This window comes from Pipra filicauda, unplaced genomic scaffold, assembly GCF_003945595.2.
Source record: "Pipra filicauda isolate LSUMZ 115617 unplaced genomic scaffold, ASM394559v2 scaffold211_size2331000_pilon, whole genome shotgun sequence".
NCBI classification, from domain to species: Eukaryota; Metazoa; Chordata; class Aves; order Passeriformes; family Pipridae; genus Pipra; species Pipra filicauda.
Genome location: NW_024104323.1, coordinates 459590 through 478097, shown reverse-complemented (window position 1 = coordinate 478097; position 18508 = coordinate 459590). Strand labels below are relative to the sequence as shown.

Genomic DNA, 18508 nt, shown 5'->3' with positions numbered 1-18508 from the left:
GCCTCAAACAGATAATTTCAGAGGCAGCAAGTTACTCATACTCATGACTAAATTCCTCTAAGAGGCCATTCCAAAGTGTGACATAGTCTCTGGCTGTTCCCCTTTCCCTGGCCTGGGAGCAGAGGAGACGCTGCCACCGACATCTGTTTGTCGGTAACTCCTGAACCCATTTATCAGTGTCAGCCTGGTCAAGCCACCTCACAAGACTAACCAACAGAGCTGGCCCTAACTGGCCTTGGAAGAGAAGCTTAAGTCAAGTAAAAATTACCCTCCAGGGGAAAATAAACTTCTTCAATACCAGTTTAATCAGCAGTGTGTTACTACTCTGAAAAATGAGAGCATTTGTAAACCCCCATGCAAGAATGACTTGTGGGAGGGAGAGGTGACTAAGGAATTAAACTATCCACTGGAGAGCAAATTGTGGTTTGTTGGCTCCACTGGGAACAAAAGGTCTGTGGCTCAGTGCCCGAGCTCCAAGAGGACATGACTTGCAGTCGGTATTTCCATGAAAGCTGTTATGTGATTCATTAGCTTTGCTGGCCCCTCTCTCCTCCCTCCCTTCCCCCCACACCATCATTAAACTCATCTGGTCTCTTGAGCTCTTGCTTGGCAGAAATGGTGTTCTGACACACAGCAGAGTTAAAATGAACGGCTCCCATGTTTAGGAGAAAGACAGGGAGAGAAGCAGATGAGGGAGACTAAAGAGAGCACTCAGAAAAGATCTGACTACCCCAAAAACAAAAAACAGAAACCACAAGAAATAGTACATTTCTACGATACCCTTTATCTTGAAAGCCTCCCATGTTTTACAAACTATGTATCCTACACTGAAGAATCCCCTCAAGCCCCTGGGCCGGGACAAAACAGACATAAGAAAGCAGATCAATACTGGTTCAGTGTATGCACTGACACTTGATATCCTCATCCAAGCCATGTAAGCATCTTTTACAAATAAACACAGTCCCAAAAAAAGTCTAACCCTTGGATAACCCCACCCGTCACCTTGTTCCAACTAGAGAAGTTAACATTTCCCATTCAACTGACTCTTTCAAGAAAGTTTTTGTGTGTGGAGTCATTTTTTTTCCACCTCTTCCCAAACATATTAATCATCACATCACCTGCAGATGTTTAGAGGATAAACAAACCCCACCATCACCGTGTCAACCAGTGTCAAAGAATGTTAGAGCTCCTGTTCAGAAATAACAGGAGGCCTCACTGTTTCCAAGGCAAACTATGTTTGAAAGGCTTTCTCCCAATAAACACAGCACTGGATAACACTGGATTCTTCCGTACAACTCCCAGGAAATGTTCCAGCTATTCCACAGGTGCTCTGGCCTGTGTTTATATACCAATGGTTCCTTCAGCTTGGGGTAGCCAGTTTCAAAAGCACAAAACTACTCTACTGACAAACTGCAGCAACATTCACTGTTGTTTTACATCTCTTTCTGTACTACTTTATAGGCGTTTTCATCCTAAAACCTCCACAGGCTTTAGAAAAATGAATATTCAGAGCACTCGAGTATAGCCAAGGAAAGACAACTGCTTGCAAACAGCAGAGTTTTGGCAAACAAGTGATGCAAACCAGGGTCACACACACCACACAGGTTCCTACAAATGACTGTGAAAGTGGTTTAAAGTAAGTTTTAAATCAGAAGCCAGGAGAAGCCTATAGAATCTAACATTACTACAGGCAATGCTCTCAAATCCTTGTTAGACACTCATACGCTCTTAACAAGATGGAGATTAATTTGGGATTATATTGGGCTGTTACAGAGTCTTTAAAGTTGTCTGTTCAAAACAATCCCATCAAGCACCAGCAGTGGATTACTTTTCCCTGTCTTCTCCTCTCCACAGTCCCTTCCTCAGGTAGTCCTATTTTTTTCTGATTCCCTTGTATTAACATGTTAACTTCCATCTGCTCAGTTTGGGGGCAGTTGCTTCCCTCCTGTTCCTCGACAGCACTGACCAGCCCATCCAGAACTTACACTTAACAGGAAAACCTGTTAGTCTCATAAGTCTGTGAAAATAAGTATTTTACTGGAGGTTATAACCTGTATCATAACAGGACCAGATTTTTCAAGAATTCATTGTCCACCGACACCAAGAGGAGGAACAAGTGTTTCACAAATCTGCTCCCAGTACCCCAAGATGGTTAAGTTTGGTGTGAAAGACTTAGAGATGAGCCATACCGTGTCCATGAAGTTTCTTGAAAAGGTAAATAAACAAGATTACTGTGAATATCATGCTCAGGGAAACAGGTCACAGCTTGGGTGTTTGTAGTTAAAGCCTGAATAAAGAGGCCCATTCCTGGGGTTTATTTTGGTTATTCTAAAAGCCTAAATTTAAAGAATAAGACAGTTATTCAAGGTGCAGGTATTCCTGAATGAGAGCTGAATTAAGTCCATCCCAACAGAAACAAAACTCAGAAGTACTCCCACGTATTACACTTTAATGTGAGAAACAAGTTTTTACATCCTACCTGTCAAAAACCCAACCCAAACTCTGCTTTAAATGCCTTCGTGTTATCTTGAGTTCCAAAGCCAGAGCTCTCACACACAAGGAGTACGTTGTCAGAAATTTTTTGTCAGCAGAAACGTTCCTGAAAGTCTTTTCACCATTGAACACAGCTTTGAGCACGTAATTCAATACAAAGCGCTGTTTTTCAATCCTATTAATACTTACAAATGGTGAGGACATATTAAAGCAAGGCATAGTACAGCCTACACTTAAAAACTGAGAATAGTTTTAAAACTGCGTAAGTGCAACAGTAGTATAACTGTTCTGTTGCCCCTTCAGTAACAAAAATAAAATAAATCACAGGACAAGAGAAAACAAAGGATGAAAGAGATTTTCCAAAACCACAGGGGGTCTCCATGCTCATTTATCATCTCTGTTAATAATAATAAGCTGTTCAAATCCCACCTCTGCAAAATCAGAGTTGGTTTTCTCAGACTGACCAGAAGTTAGCAGTGTCCCTCCCCCTGCCATTATCCAGCTCTCCCCTAGTTTATTGTCAATATTATCCCTCCCAAATGACAGAAACACGTTTAACTCCAGCAAAACTTCTATAGCTGGCCAGCAGAATATAGTTTTGGGGGGCTGAGGATGTAGGCAGCCATACTTTCCAGCCTGAAGTTTAACTTTCCCTTAGGGCAGCATTTCTTCTGGTGACTGGATACTGGCAGCTTTTGTGTTCTTCATTAGCCTGCTGATTAACATAGTGCCAGAGAGTTCTCACTACACCTCACTGCAGTTCCAGCGCTGCTGGCAGATCTATTGTGAGAGAACCCCGAGCAGCAATGCAGCCTTGTCTGCTTTCCCCGACAATACTAGAGATCAGGTATATTTGTGTTTGCTTTTAAAACAATACCTACATATCTAATCCGAAGTTATAAAAAACCCTGATCAAGCAATAACAACTTAAATGGAATTTTGTGAATGAAATTCCCATGGCAACAGCAAGAAACAGGAGTGCCAGGAAATACAACCGATTGCGGGTTTTATGTGCTTTAGAGGGTTCTGAATTCGATCAGAAACTAAGAAATAAGCAGCAGAGATCAGTGGGTCTACTGGGTTTTACCCCTCATTCAGCATTTGAGAAACAAGCAAAATAAAAAGGCAACGAAAGCAGCTCCGCGGCATCAGGAACAAATTACCAGCAGTGCTGTGCACAGTGCAGACATTTGGCACAAGGGGAACGAGATCTACCTGATACCAGCTCTTGGCTTTCTATGAAATCTGCTCCTGATTAACATGCAGAGCACTACACTTCTGAAAGGACAATGGTGGGAAGACCTTCCACAAAGGCATCATTTTAAATTCTAAGGCCTGGAAAATTTCAGGCCTCAGGCCACGAACAATGGGGTGAAGGCTAACGCAGCCAAGCTGCAGATCCTGACAAGTTGCGTGCACATCACTACATCAGCCTCGTAACTTTTTAGCTGCATCATGCAGGCTGTGTAAAATAATCTGTCAGCCAGCGGGGTCCCTCCCTTGCAGGCGTTCTGCTCCAAAGGATCCCTTCCAGAGAAGCTTCCCTGAGCGCCGCGCTGCGATGGCAGGTACGGGGAGCGGCAATAAAGAGCATTTACAAGGCGCAAGGCAAACAGCAGCGGTGTCCCCAGCAGGCTGGAAGCCACCGGCATTAGCTGTGACAACAGCCCTGTGCCGGCTCAGCGGGACGCCGCGGTCCAGCCCCCGAGAACAAAACCCCGTCCCCGCGTTCGCCGCCCCTACAGACCTTGCTCGTGCTCCTCCGCTCGCCCCGGCTGGTTGCCCATCTCCGCTGGCCGCCGGGCTCCTCCCGAGCTCCTCTATGGCCCCGGCTGGGCGCTCATGCCCGGGCTCGGCGCGGACCTGCCCCTGCTCTGCGCTCCAGCCAACTCCGGCGGGCAGAGCCAGCCAGCGCCTTCCTAGTTCCTGGCGGCGGAGCCGCGCTGCGGCTCCCGCCGAGGCAGCTGTGGCTCTCCCTCCTCCCTCATTCCAATATTGCGCTCCGCGGGCCAGGCTGGGCAGGGAATGAGCCGCGGGAGCCGCGCGGGGCAGCGCCGGGGACACCCCGCGGCCGCCGCGGGAACTGCAGCGGCTCCGAGCGGGGTCGGGGGCAGCCGCGATCCGCGCCCCAGGGAGCGGGATCCGAGCTCCACCGGGGAGCCGGGACATCGCTTGGAAGCTCCAGCCGAGCTTCCCTGCCCCGAAGCAGCCGTGGTGACTGGCCAGAGGGCCGGGTCCAGGCCGTACACCGGGATTATTTCGGAGCAAAACGCTGAAACGCAGCTGGGGGCGAAGGAAGGCAGACCCTCGGCGAAGACCTGAGCAGCCAAAGGCAGCGTTGATTTTCCCCAATTCACAACACCCGAAAAGTGCTTGGAGCAAACAGACCCTGCCCACAGATGTAACTACACCGCTGAGCACAGCACTGACATGTCTGGGCAAGGGCAGCTCTCAACCGTCTCAAGAATTAGGGGACCAAGTTTCAGAAATGCTCAGCATCTTTTGAAAACACAGATATCCATGACACTGAAATGGAGATTGAACTCCTCAGAAAACCTGACCGTGATTGTGAGCACAAGCCCTTGGTGACAAGTCCCATCCATCAGATCTGCTCCCATATCCTCTGGGGCTATTCGTGGGTCAGCCGAGCACCCCCAGCTGCTCTCAGCCTCCACTGGTGCTGAGAACAGTCAGCACATTGCAAGTTCACATCCATATCATGAAAGAAAACCACAACAATATACAGGATACACTGAATACTATTAAAACCTAATTCTCTTTATCAAAGTAAGGATGTGGTATTTTATCCATAAAAAGCTACTACAGTTATTTCCAAATTTCCCCTCATGCTGCTTCCTTTCAAGCACTAAAAAAATCCAACAACCAAACCTGACAGACACTCTAACCACAAATATGATCTACATACCCTATCTCTATCATCAGTACTTTTGTCTGTGACTGGTACTGCAAGAGCAGCTGCACAGGGCAGGCCTACCCATGGCTTGGCCAACAGCCCATCTTCCAAAGAAATCAAGATGCTCCTCAATAATGGGAGTCCTGACATACATGGGAAACACGGATACTGAATGACTCCAGTGATCAGTTCCCATTATGTGGATAATCAACAATCATTCTAAGTCTTGGTTTCACCAGGAAGGTTAAAAATAAATTCAGAAATAATAAATGTGTCTCCTAGGCTCAAAATAGATTAATTGTGTGTGGTTTATTTTCAGGCTAGCTAGTTGTGAATCCATTGTTTCAAATAAAATACCTGGAGATCCTTCATTATGATAGAAAGAATCTTGCTAATGTTTCAGCGTAACAGGGTGAATTAGTTGTCAGTCACAGGTTTTCCATTGTTCTTCCTTTGACACTTTTGGATGAAGTGAAAAGTTTTCATACAGCTGTCTGTATTTGGATGACATGAAACAACTCCTGTCTACTTCTGTCTTATGACATGCCAAGTACAAAACGTTTTAACGAATAAGCATCTAAGTTCTATAAAAAGGGATCAGTGATAGCACATTCTTTTTCTAAGAAGTCATCTTACAATCTCTTAGGTCTTGGATCTTATTAGGATGGGCACTTGCCCTTTCCAAGGTACAACCAACCTCCAACTGCTGTTGAAATGTATTTCCCAGACAAAGATATTTTCTTCTATGACAGACTAAAGAGTGACTTCTGCTTTTCTTCAACAGGACTCACCCAAGGGGTTACATTAGCTCAGAGTGCCTGTTGGGTTGATAAATCCTGAAGCTGAGCATTTATTATTTCATCACCTGCTTTCTGTTTCTGTAACCACAAAAGGGAATAGTGTACCAGGGTCCCAGTGCAGCACGGGTGCAAGCCTGGAGTAATTATAAGATGTAATCACAGAGTCAGAGCAAACACACCTGAAATCTGAGCACTGTAGAAGAGTAAGAGCTGGGAGAACCAATCTGTTATTTTTGTCAGTGGCACGAAACTAAGTCAGAACATTCTAACACTGAGATAGGGAGAATGATGTCAGGCAAAAGACTTCTAGCCCAGGCCCACAGTGAAAGGTAAGGCATGAGTTTTAAAATACAGCTACAGCCCGAACAAAAGTCATGGATAAGAGATTATTGTTTATGGAGCTTGCAGTTCAAACTGGGGGAAAAGAAAAAGGAGTAACAACAAGCATGACTTCTAGCATGGTGATTAGGTAATAAACTACAACAGACACATGGCTAAATCTTTAGGCAACTATTGGTTATCTAAACATTTTACATTACTTTCCCTTCCTCTTCAGTAAGAATGGTATAAAAATGAATTAATGAATTTCATCTCTATTAAGCAGATTAGCTGGTTTCTTCCCTGGCATGAAGTTTGACTCATCCCTTTGCACTTTGTTGAACTGCCAATAAAACCTCACAAACACTCCTCTCCTTTAGAGTGAGAAGGGGAATGAATTCCTCAAGGTGTGACATACATGAGTCTTTCAACTCACTACTCAAGTCACAGGACTTACTTGCCAGGCATAACCTTTCTTCACATCCTAATCTCACAACACAGCAGATGAAATAATGTAACTTCTGCTCAAATTGGAATCCCTGCTCTACAGAAAGAGTGGGAAGATGCCACAGAATGATCTCAGATTTGCAGGGCCCAGGTAGCTGACAGTCCCTCCAGAAGGCTGAGATCTAAAGAAGTTACTCACACTCTACTTCTTCCATTAATGCTTAAGCACCAAGTACTTAAGTAGCAGGGAAAATAAATCTAGAGAATGTGTATATCATGCACAGTAGTGGACCCCAAAGGGTAAGGAATATAACACATCTAGAGTCAAAACCCAGAGGAGGAAAAGCTTTTTTTAACCATGCTAAAACCAATTTTTTGGTGGTGAGGATACTTGGTGAGGTCATCGTTCATGGCAGAGAACTACAGCCTTCCAGGAACCCATCTGAGATGTAGCTGTCAATCCCTCCCCTCTTACTTTACAGTATTAAGATCCAATGTAAGCCAAAAGCTGCTAAAAAAAAAAAACAAACCAACAAACCAAACCACCAAACAGTGGAAAAAAAAATAATACAAGGAATGCCAAGCCCTCCCCTGATATGCAATACTTGTCAGACCAGGCCAGCTCTGCGTTCCTTTCCTTGCTCCCTCCCATTCTTGAAGTGCAAACACAGTGGCACCCTGCCAAGGCACTCCGGCTGGAGACATTCAGGCCTAGGGAATTTGTGTTAAGGATCGTTTCTCTCCAAACCAGCTGAGGGAAAGCTGATAATTAACCCAGGGCAGGTAGTCAGCACAAGGTTGTGTTGAACTTTGCTGAACAACTTCAGTAAAGAAGCCTGAAATGAAAACAAGTTGAGAGATCATAGATTTATGCTATTCCTGGACCATCCAGGCATGTTCCCCTTTCTGTTTAGGAGTCCCCAGCAAGGCTTTTGTGATCACCACAGCTATAATGGATCTTCCCTATAAATGCTGGCTTGAGCCAATTAACTGTCAACAGTTTAATGAATCAAGTCATTACAGCCTTTAAGATTTAGCATTTCAGTATCCCTACCACACACTGAATCCTCTTAACTGGCTCAAGTCCCAGAGGGGTGTGCATGTGCCAGCAAAGTCATTCTCAGGGGAATATACACCGAGAAAAGGGTCTCTGACAGGTGGTTTTAACAAGAAGTTGCATCAGAATCTCAGAATGTGTTAATAGAGATTCAGTGCAGGAAATGTGAATTGTGCAGCAGATTAGGACAGCAAGAATACTGAAAAAGGTACATTCTGCAGTGTTGTCGTCAGCAGAAGTTAATTCCTACTTGTTTAATAATGCAAGATGACTGCAGACAGCCTGTGAATGCCTCTCAAAAAAACTGTTATCCATAACAGGATCAGGTATCAGAAACCCTCCCAGAAAGCCTCTAAATTGCCTTGTTCTCACTCCATTCCCAGTTACCAAGGGCAAAAAGAAGCCTGAAGAACAGTCTTATGAAGCAGCATCCATTCCCAGCCATTTCAAGATGCAGAACTATCCATGGGTTACAGAAAGAAAGACCAAAGCTTAGAGGAACATGAAAATTTAACGTGGCAACAAACATCACACAGGAACATTTTCAGCAAAGGCATCAGCAGCCAACAACTGTATTTCCAAGCTATCACAAGAAAAAGAATCCTTGTAAGAAAAAGTAAGAGAAACTTGACAGGTAGCTGCCATAATCTAAATCTGGAATGCCAAATTTGATCTACCTCAATTCATGAGCCTTCTCTTTAGAGGTTAGTGGATAAAGTCTTCTAACGTGGTGCTGAAACCCAGTTTGTCTGCTTGACACCTGGGGAAATCACACACGGAGGAAATATTTGGCTAAGGAATGTCAGGGAGGTTAAGGTTCAGGTTCATATTTGTACCAATATGTTAAACATCTTTGCAGATATTTAGAGGTGTGTGTAGATGTCAATTTGCATATCCAGCTGCATGTGGATGCAAATGCAGACACATTTCCATTGCTTTGCATGTTAAATCCCCACAGTACTCCTTGCCAATTTGAATGACAGCCTGACAAAGCAATATTTTGAGTCTTCCTTTCCTTTTTATAGCAGTTCTGGAGCTAGACTCAATTTTTCTTTGTAAGAAAGAATAATTATGCAAGAGCTGTGTCTTGTACCTGGAAGGGGTAGAAAAATGCAACTGGCTTTCCAGATGAGGTTTTAAAGCATATTTACGGTTCCTGGGAAACCCCAGATGAGCTCAGAGATTTGGTTTCCAGTGAAGCCTCGTGGAACAGAACATACCGATCTCATTAGTGTCTCTCGCGCTGGGCACTATCGTTCACAAGAAAAATGAGACAGTAACGAGCCTGAATGCAAAGTGCAGCAACCTTTCACAAACCTATAGCAGCCCTTTGATGTGACAGATCACAAAAAGCAGGCGCTGTCAAAAACTGATGTATGGGAGAGTAAAAGGGCCCCAAGGTCAGAGAGCTGTCCTTCAAAAGAAATCACTTTCCTTTTTCCTGTCCTAATTGGGGTGCATTAGCATCTTATGAACTACTAAAATGTCAATTAGATATTTTTAAGGATTTTTTTCTTTTTTTAAAGAAAGCTTTTCTTAACAAAAAAAAATACTTTCTTGAATTTTTTGGCCACATAAAGAAGGCTTCTGGTCTAGATTAGCTTCACATGAACCTAAATTTTTACCCCACATCAGAGAGTGGCAAACACTCGCCAAGGCAGAGAAGTTGGCTGAAAGAAGGCAGTAAATTTGATGGAGTCCACACATTATTCTCAAATAGCAAGCTCGAAATGACAATTCCATAAAACATCAGGAAGCTTTGAAACCTACAGTCTGTCACATTTTCAATTTTGCTGGGAAAGAAGTGTATCTAATGACTGATATGTGCCATAACACCACATTGCAGGGTCCCCTCTGCAATCCAGCCCAGGTGACCAAGTTTCACAAGTGACACTCATTCTTTTCCAACACTAACACCAAGTGCTGGCAGGGCCCACTCCACTTGCCCTCATTCAGTTAAAGCATCTTTTCTGAGTATCTTCACTATCTACACAGAAAAGCTGCAAGCAACTGTTTCAGAGAAAAATCAAAAATTGTTCTTTTCACATAAACTACATGACAAGCAAACAGTGATGGGCAAATGGACTAATGGTATGTGCTCTGCCAGCACTAGGATGGGATGGAAGATACACAGGTATCACATCCAGTCAGTGGGATATTAACTCTGACAACTGGGCAGGAACGTGGGTGACATTTCACAGAAAAACTCATCAAAACAGATGGAGTTGAACAGCTTATTGGAGCTGAACATTGTTCATCCTAAACTGTGCCACAAGAGAATGTAACGTTCAGGCCCTTGTATGGCTTTCACTGATTATGCCAAATTTCTTGGTATTTTTATTTCCCTATTTAATTTACTGAGTTTATAAACAACAGCCTGTGTTGTACAGCAGCTTCATTTCTAATGCTGGCAGAGTTCCATTCTGGGATTAGCTGTAGCTTTTGTCCAGGTAACCTGCAGAGTTCAGAGCCTCAACACTGAGGAGATAATTGAAACTCTTAATTTCTTTGAGTTTGCCTCCTCTCTACTTCTGCACTGGCACCATCTCCAACCTTGGATGTTGATCAACTCTGCAGGAACGCACAAAGCAACACACTTTTGTTGTTTTGGCTGAAAACTCATGCCAAGTATTGAATTTCTCGTTTTGTACATAAAAATAAACGGCCATTTCTGATGGAGCAAGGGATGACACAGCAGGCCATCCCTCACAGTCCTGCTGGCATCTTGGCTTCTTCCCAGCCTCCAAAGAAATAACACATCCCACAGTCATTGTCAGAAGTTATAGCACCTGTCTTTCTGCTTTGGGCTTTTGAGAGATCCTGAGCTTGTCAGTAAAATACCCAGGACGTCTATAAATAGTAAATTAGGTGATAATAGCATTGTTTTTTGACAGGTTCCTGCTGTTTCCAAGGCAAATTCAATAGGTCTAGAGAGGTTTAGCCTTTATGTGGGAAAAAATAAATGATCTGATGAAGCAGCCTGAGAAAACAAAGTACAGCTACATATTACTTGTATTTCAAGGATAACTGATACTTCATATATTGGAGCTGGCTGAGCTTGATATAAAAATCAATATATTTGTGAGAAATGGGAATACCTGAAGTATTCCCAATGCTTTTGGGTGACATGGCCAGGCACAGCCCAGTCACACATCCTGGCTGTCCCTGCTCTCTGATGTCCAGCATCAGACTCTTTTTAGTTCCTGCCCAACCTGGCAGATTAGAGCTGCTGTCACTGAAACAACATCAAGGAAGCACAGGAACATGATTAAACTAGGCAGCCTTGAGGGAAGTCTTCAGAAAGTGCTTGAACTGGGAGTTTGTAGGGACTGAGTGACAGAACTGAGAGCAAGGATTTGGAATGACTTCTAGGCTCCACTGAGAAAGTAATTTCACCTGTCTGAACCTCAAAATTTTCCATTTGCATACCACTCCTACCATGCAATGCTCTTCCTGAGAGGTATATGATCACGTAAGAAGCTTTTGAAATTCTCTGTGAAATTGCATTTTTTAAGGTTATTTGGCTTGCAAACCTCAAAGGAGCAGAATCTGAAGAGGCATTGATTTCCTACAGTCCTGAACCTTAAAAAGAGAGTCCTAGTTTCTCATGAATATATACATTCCTCTTTTTAAACATTTTACAACCATTTATTTGCTATATGGCTTCTTAAACTGGATGGCTTTACAAGTACATGCATTAAAATCAACATTTTTCAAGATTAGTGACCTCTTCCTCCTGTTTTGCAATTTTTCCAGCTCTTTTTCATCTACCGAGACATTAAAAACAACACCAGAGTTCTGTAAGCTTGGTTTTACCATAAACCCAAACTGCTGCTGCAGGACAGCACACAGGAAAACATAACACTTTGGATTTTGGATAAGGAAGCTGAATACAAGACATTTATTTCTCCCTGCATGTCATTTCCCATCACTTGGGATTTCGAAACTGCCGAGCAGCTACAAAGCCAAACATCAGAGTAGAGAACTTCCAACCAGAATCAGTCTCCAGTTCCACTGGCTCAGCTCCACTTGCCAAGGATGGATACATGGGATTGGCCTCATCCCCCTTTAAAATTGCTTATGATTTACTGTGTCAGCTCCCAACGAGGCAGAGGGGGGTAGTTCTGTCAACAACAGGTTGGGATGAACAACTAAACCTCCACCAAGGGCAGCATACAAACAACTCTATTTAAGCAAACAACTCTATATCCTGAGGTCAGTTATTTATTACCTGCAGCATCTGGAACATGTGCTGTTGCTCAAGGTCAACACACAAATGGTGGACAGTCACACCCAAAGAAGAAAGAAACCTAAGCTTTTTTTATTTCCATACCCTGTTGCCTTTAGTTGCTCTCACACAAGACTATAACACCAACTGAGTACCACCAGAGTGCAGCTGGAACTAATATAATGTCATTTCAGTAAAATAATCAAATCACTCACTTGAATAACAGACAAAGAAAGCCCAACCTAAGAAGCACAAACAAGGGGGAGAGATGATGCCTGCAGTCAAGACATGAAAGGCAAACACAGAACAGATGAAGGCCATCAAAGAACCCAAAGAGAGTGGTTTCAGGACAAAACTTCAGGATTTACACAGTTGGCTATGTACACAAACATCTGCATTCCTCAGCTACTGGAACATTCTCACCTGGATTAGCTCCACAGTCAGTCAGCATTGCATCTTGATCACAATCAGACTATTTGGGATGCCATTTCAATAAAAAATATAGCAGCTGAAAACGTTCTCTCCTTTTCTGCTTATGTTGCCTGGAACGTGTTGTGCTCTGTGTCATACTGATCCTTAGTTCTCCTCAGCAACAATACACTGTATTTCAGGGTGCCTATTGGTATTTTTTCCACAGTGTGACAATCTAAAAGCAGCATTCAGCTTTTTTACCTTGCTCACTAATATCAAGCACCTTTCAGTGGGCACGACAGTGACACGTTCTCAGCACACAGCTGGATTTCTAACCACCCTTTTGAACTATGAAACCACTCTAAACCCAGATATTTAAGATACAGATCTCTCCACACACATACCTGTAATAGGGACAGTTCTGTCTGGGTTGAAAAGAATTTTAGAGGGGTAGCACATAACATTCTTAGCATTTATGTGCACAGTACACACAGATCCACACTTGCACTCTCTGCATTTAGCACTGATATTCCCATTCTTACTTCTACAAATGCTGATGCAAAGCAGCAATATATGAGATTAGACCCAATGATGTAATTTAAACTGGCAAAGCAGTGCCCAGACATAACCTGACCTCCATAAACCATTTTATCCTTTGTATTTAAAGTAGTCATCATCATAAATCTTATCCCTCCTCCAATCCCAGTTATTATAGCTGCATGCAGAAGAGGGCTCTCTATTCCAGTGCTGATATTTTTTTATCTGACAAACGTATTCCATTCTGGACTCCCTGCAGTGCTGTTTCCCTGGCTGCATTCCCAGAATCCCATGCTGCATCATCTGTACAGGTTTTCTCCCTGCTTTACTCCTCCCAAGCATCATGCCTCTTTTATTGGCTCATGAATCTCAAATTCCTTTGGATACCACTCGTCACTATTAAATTTGAGGATTTACACACCGATTAACTGCAGAACAGGATCTGGTTTTTGGTTACTGTGAAGCATTTGTGCTGTTACAAAACCCATCGTTTTCTTCCAGGGGTATATAAAGTTGTTTGGGGGTTTTTGGTTGGTGGTTTTTTGTTGTTGTTTTTGGTTTTTTTAACAGAAATCTCTTTCTGGTCAGTAACATTGTTCTGTCACGCAGCCAAAACCTGCAGAGGCTGTGACAAATAGGGAGGTCACGGTCAAATTTAATAAGATCTCACATTCCCTTGGAAATGCCACCAGGGAGCAGACAAAAGCAAGCGTTTGCTGAGCTCCTGGGGGAAAGCAGAGCGTTTGCACAGAAGCCCTTGGTATGCAGATGGTGTCGCTGCCTTTAGAGACAGGCTGGGGTTTGAAAGCAATGGGAACAAGCTCCCGGGGCGAAGGCTGAGGGGAGAGCGCGCCCCGCGGGAGCTCCGGAGCACAAGCTCTACATGAGGGTGCGTAGGGCTGGCTCTTTGTTCTCACGCCTGCTGCGTCCCGGCAACAGCGGGATAACCACTCCGCTCATTCAGCAGAGGGAGAAGAGAGAAGGCTATTGATAGATGGTGAAAACCCAGCAAAGCAAGCTCTCCGTGGGACGCATTCTCGGGAAGCGCTGGGCTGTGTGTCCGTGCGCCCCGACGGGACGGGCGCGGGCCACCGGCGCCACCGCCTGGCTGCTGTGGGGGTGCCCCGACGGCTCCCGAAACCCGCAGCTTCTCCCTTTTCACTTCCTTTTGCTGGCTCGTGGGGTGTGGGATGCAGGGCGCAGAGTGTGCCTGTTACAGCAGGTAAGTTATGGCTGTGCTGCCAAGGGGTGACAGGGAACACTCCCCTGGGATCTCACTCACAGCACGTGGCACAGACTGTCCTCCAGAATCTTTGTATGTTGTCAGAGGCTGAAACGGTTAATGATTTAGGCATTCTAGGATTGCCAAGGGACTTTTGCAGACTTCTGCAGAACTTTTGCATTATACCTCTGATGGCCCCCCCGTGCCAATCTTGAAAGGCGGGAAAAACCCTTTTGCCAGGCCCCTCATGAAAACTCAGCACAGACCCAGGAGATGTTGGAGGCTCGTGGCATGGCCTGTGACACTAACCATGGATACAGTAACTCATAACTTCTTTGAGTGTGGGGGCTTCCCTCCTTCACCCCCAAAGGATCAAGGCCACCACTTCAACTGACAGACATGGAAGCTGCAACTACCAAGTTCCATTGCTGGACCCCTCTCAGCTTTTCTTCCCTTACTTTCCCTTACCCTTATCCTGTCTTTCCTTTCTCTCCCTTATGCATTTTCCCCCCAGGGGTTATCCCTATGATAGATAATACAGATGACAACACCCAAAATGCTAACATACCTGTTAAAACAAAATTGTTAAAATAAACCCTACCTATATATGTTTTCAGACACCGATTATTCAGTGTCGTTTCACTCTAATCCACTCCAAGGGAATTATTGATAAGAACCTGGGTTACCCCCCTCTCCTTTTTCTGGGGCAGGTCGTAACACATGTACCTGTGCAGGGCTTCAGTCGACTCTCTGCAAGCTCAGAAATGGCTCCTGTTGTGATGGTCTTCTTCAGCCTCGAGACTCCAGAAGCTGCTGCTGCCCCGGGCTTCGTGAGCGTGTCCTCGCTGCTCGCCCGCTTCAGCTGCAACACAGACAGGGAGCAACTACATCAGGACCTTGAATATCCCCATCGAGTAGTTCAAAATGCAGGGTTCCTTGGAGAAAAGGAACATTTCCATAAAGGAAACCCCATGGGGAGATTGCTTTGATAACCGTACCACGTAATTTTTGGTTTGCATTCTAGATTTCTGTGGAGTCGGTGAAGAGATAACGCTGTTCATCAGTGAGGAGTGAAAATGGGAAAGAGTGTTCAAATAGGCAAACAATTGAAAGACAAGGAGAAAATAATTTACAGGAGTAGTTTATTGGGCAGCTCTGGCTTCTCAGATCTCACTCTGAACAGCATTCATCAAAGTTCCTCACTGGTTTATGTTTAGTTGGGTACTTGGACCTGTGCAGAGAAGTGCCAGTTATAGAGCCTGACACACTATGGCAAAGCAGCAAATCCTTAATCTATCTATCAAAAAAAAAAATCCTGAAGGGATCTGCTGGTTCACAAAGTTTTGCCCCAAGAGTGACTTTAGATCCTCTGAAGAGACTTCTGAGCTATTCCAACAAGCAACTGCCAGTTCCTTCTGCGTTTGACAAACAGGAGTCACCAAACTTCGTGGCATCATAAACTAGGTGATATGAGCAAAGAACAGGCGGGAGACCAAGCTGAAATCTGAAAAAAATCAATTAGCTGAGAAGCTCAGGCTTATGATAAAACACAAGAGCAAGATCTAATGCAATTCCCAGTTGGAAATTCATTATCTTACACATGACAATTGCAGCTCTTTACCTCATTGTTTACTGAAAAGTCATGAGCAAAGATGCCTGATGATCTCATGGCAGGACCTAATATTGTTTGTTCTACTGGGAACTGAAGGACTCAGTAGAAGAGAAATGGAAAAGTCTGCTCACAAGAAATGATTTTTTCTCATTTCCTTTCATTAAGGAAATAATTCAGAGCAAAAATAAAAAATCCATTGGTTTTCAGAACGGATAAGTTGCAGAATTCTAAAGATTAATACTGATTACTTTCATAGGCTCAGAAGAAGCCTATTTGATTTACAGGGTATTTTACAGTATTATTAAAAAAAAAAAAAATCAGCAGATATCACTATAACTTACCCAGCTTTATTGTACATGAGAATACAATGGACCATTGCTGCTGTGTGGTCTTTTTTGGGAAGGGATTTCTGGTAATGCAAGTCTACTCTAAGTGCCTGCTCAAGGAACCCATGCAACACAAGCACCAGGAAGTAAGATTCAAGGAGAAACATTGAAATTATGTTGCTTCAGCAAGTAGTAGTTTATCTCAGAACTTTTTTTTTATCTCAGCTGACTTTCCAGCCTCTAATTAATTTCGGGAAAAATACTTTAAGCATTTTAAGACCAAAGCTTTGGAGAGTCTCCCTAGAGCAGTACATTTTCCTATCCTTTTCAGTTTGTGGACCCCCAAGCTGTTTCCACAAATGAAAACCCACTTCCTTTGAAGCTGTCCAGTGACACCCAGGGGGTCCCTGAAGCACAGGCTGAAAACCACTGCTGGGGTTAAAAGCAAAGAGAGCACACAACAAGCACTGTCCCTGTTTAAGTGGTTCCCGAATGTGAAACACTTCAGCAAAATGAAATCTCTCAACTCCAATTCTTTCCCCCTTTCATCTGTTCCTTTGACTCAGAGCCTGTGGTTTCCTGGACCCTGTGAGCACATAAGTTTCCATAACTGAAGTGTTGATGTGCTCCAGGATACCAAACAGGGAACGTTTTGCCTCCTGGCCGAGGTTTTGTCAGCTCACTCTTAGGAGGAGAATGGAACAACCTGACTCTCTGACCTTCAGAGACTTCTGCAGTTTCTCTAAAATAATTTCTTCAATGTGTCCTCTCCTACAGCACCAACTATGGTGCCTTTTCTATTCCCTTTCCTTGAGGAAACCACTTTGATCTTGCATTTGCAGACGAATAACAGTTTGAAGGTATTAGCAGTCATTAGGAAGAAATCTCTCTACATTTAACACTAAATTGAACAAATTAATCATATCAGATTTCCTGATTAGTCTCTTCAGTAGCATTCCTTCAGAGATGTGTGCCTCAGCCACACAGCACATACTTCTGTGCTGGACAGAACCTGCCTGGAGCTCTGGACTGAAATATCCAATTGATAAGTGCATTTAGGAGTCTACACAGCAAGTTAAATAAATTAATCCTTTGCTCAAGAAACTGTGACAATTAATGCAGTTTACAGCTCCTCTCAATTAAAATACTGTACCCTGGTACATATTGTTCACTAAACTTTACTACTGGAAACAGTTTTAAGCAGGAAACCTGTGGTCTATTTTCATTACTGGTACTTTGGTCTTTATTTATCTGTTTTTATTGCTATTTATCGGACCAGGTTATTTCTGTTTGCTGGCTGCAAAGGTAGAGATGCAGCAGCATTTCAGGTGTATTACTCCATTTTCTTGAAAACATTACTTTACCAGAAGTATATTTTAAAATATATTTGTACAGAAAGATACGATTCATAAAAAAAACATCTGTTCCATTGCAAGTAATAACTTTTGTTAATATATTTTGCCTTGCAGGGAGAGGCACAGGTTTTTAGGAATTCTGGAAATTCATTAATAAATCTCTTTGAATTTCTTTACACCTGTAACCACCAGCTGAACTAAGAATTTGCCTTTTATCTTTCTCTGTCTTCAAAGTTTAGGCAATTCCCTCACACAGAGTGTAGAGATACAGTGTCCTCCCCATCACATGCAAAATACTTCCAGAAACGTGCATTAGTCTAATACACAACATAATTGTGATCTCCCTACACTTGATAAAGCAGTTGAGCCCACTCCAAGTCTCAGGGTGTATTATTCCAGGACTAAACCTAAGCTTTAACCTGGAACAGGGCTGGAATGCTTGCCCAGTCCCTGTGGGTCAGTACCTTGCTGAGCCGAGATTCAAAGGCCAGGGAAGTGGAGGACTTGGATGTCTTCATTCCTGTTGAGGTGGTGGAAAGAGATTTTCCTCTGTCAATCCCATGGCTCCCTTGCTTTGCCATTGCACTCCAAGGCCTGGCACTGCTCTTCATTTTCTTCCCAGATAACTCAGTCTACAGACCCTAAAAAAAAAAAGAGTTTATATATATATTAAAAATATATATACATTCACACAAAAATAGAAGTTGTCTTTCTGTTACCTGAAAGAGAGCAACTGAGATATCTGGCACCAGTTTGAAGAGCTGAAAAGGTTGTGCTAAACTTGATTC

General features: G+C 43.5%; 1 protein-coding gene across 6 annotated transcripts in view; it reads right to left on the bottom strand.

Annotated features, from left to right (window-relative positions):
- SPECC1 (sperm antigen with calponin homology and coiled-coil domains 1) overlaps positions 1–18508 on the bottom strand; it is an 89914-nt gene that overhangs the window by 50649 nt on the left and 20757 nt on the right. For 5 of the 6 annotated variants that reach the window (XM_027744632.2, XM_039381011.1, XM_039381012.1 and 2 more), the window contains 2 exons: positions 18185–18361; positions 15154–15289 (listed from right to left, as the gene is read on the bottom strand). In XM_027744632.2, coding sequence (XP_027600433.1) covers positions 15154–15289; positions 18185–18331 — 283 coding nt within the window. In that variant the 5' untranslated portion in view covers positions 18332–18361. Of the gene's footprint in view, positions 1–4240; positions 4457–15153; positions 15290–18184; positions 18362–18508 lie in introns of those variants that run through there. The other variant, XM_027744662.2, reaches the window with a different exon arrangement.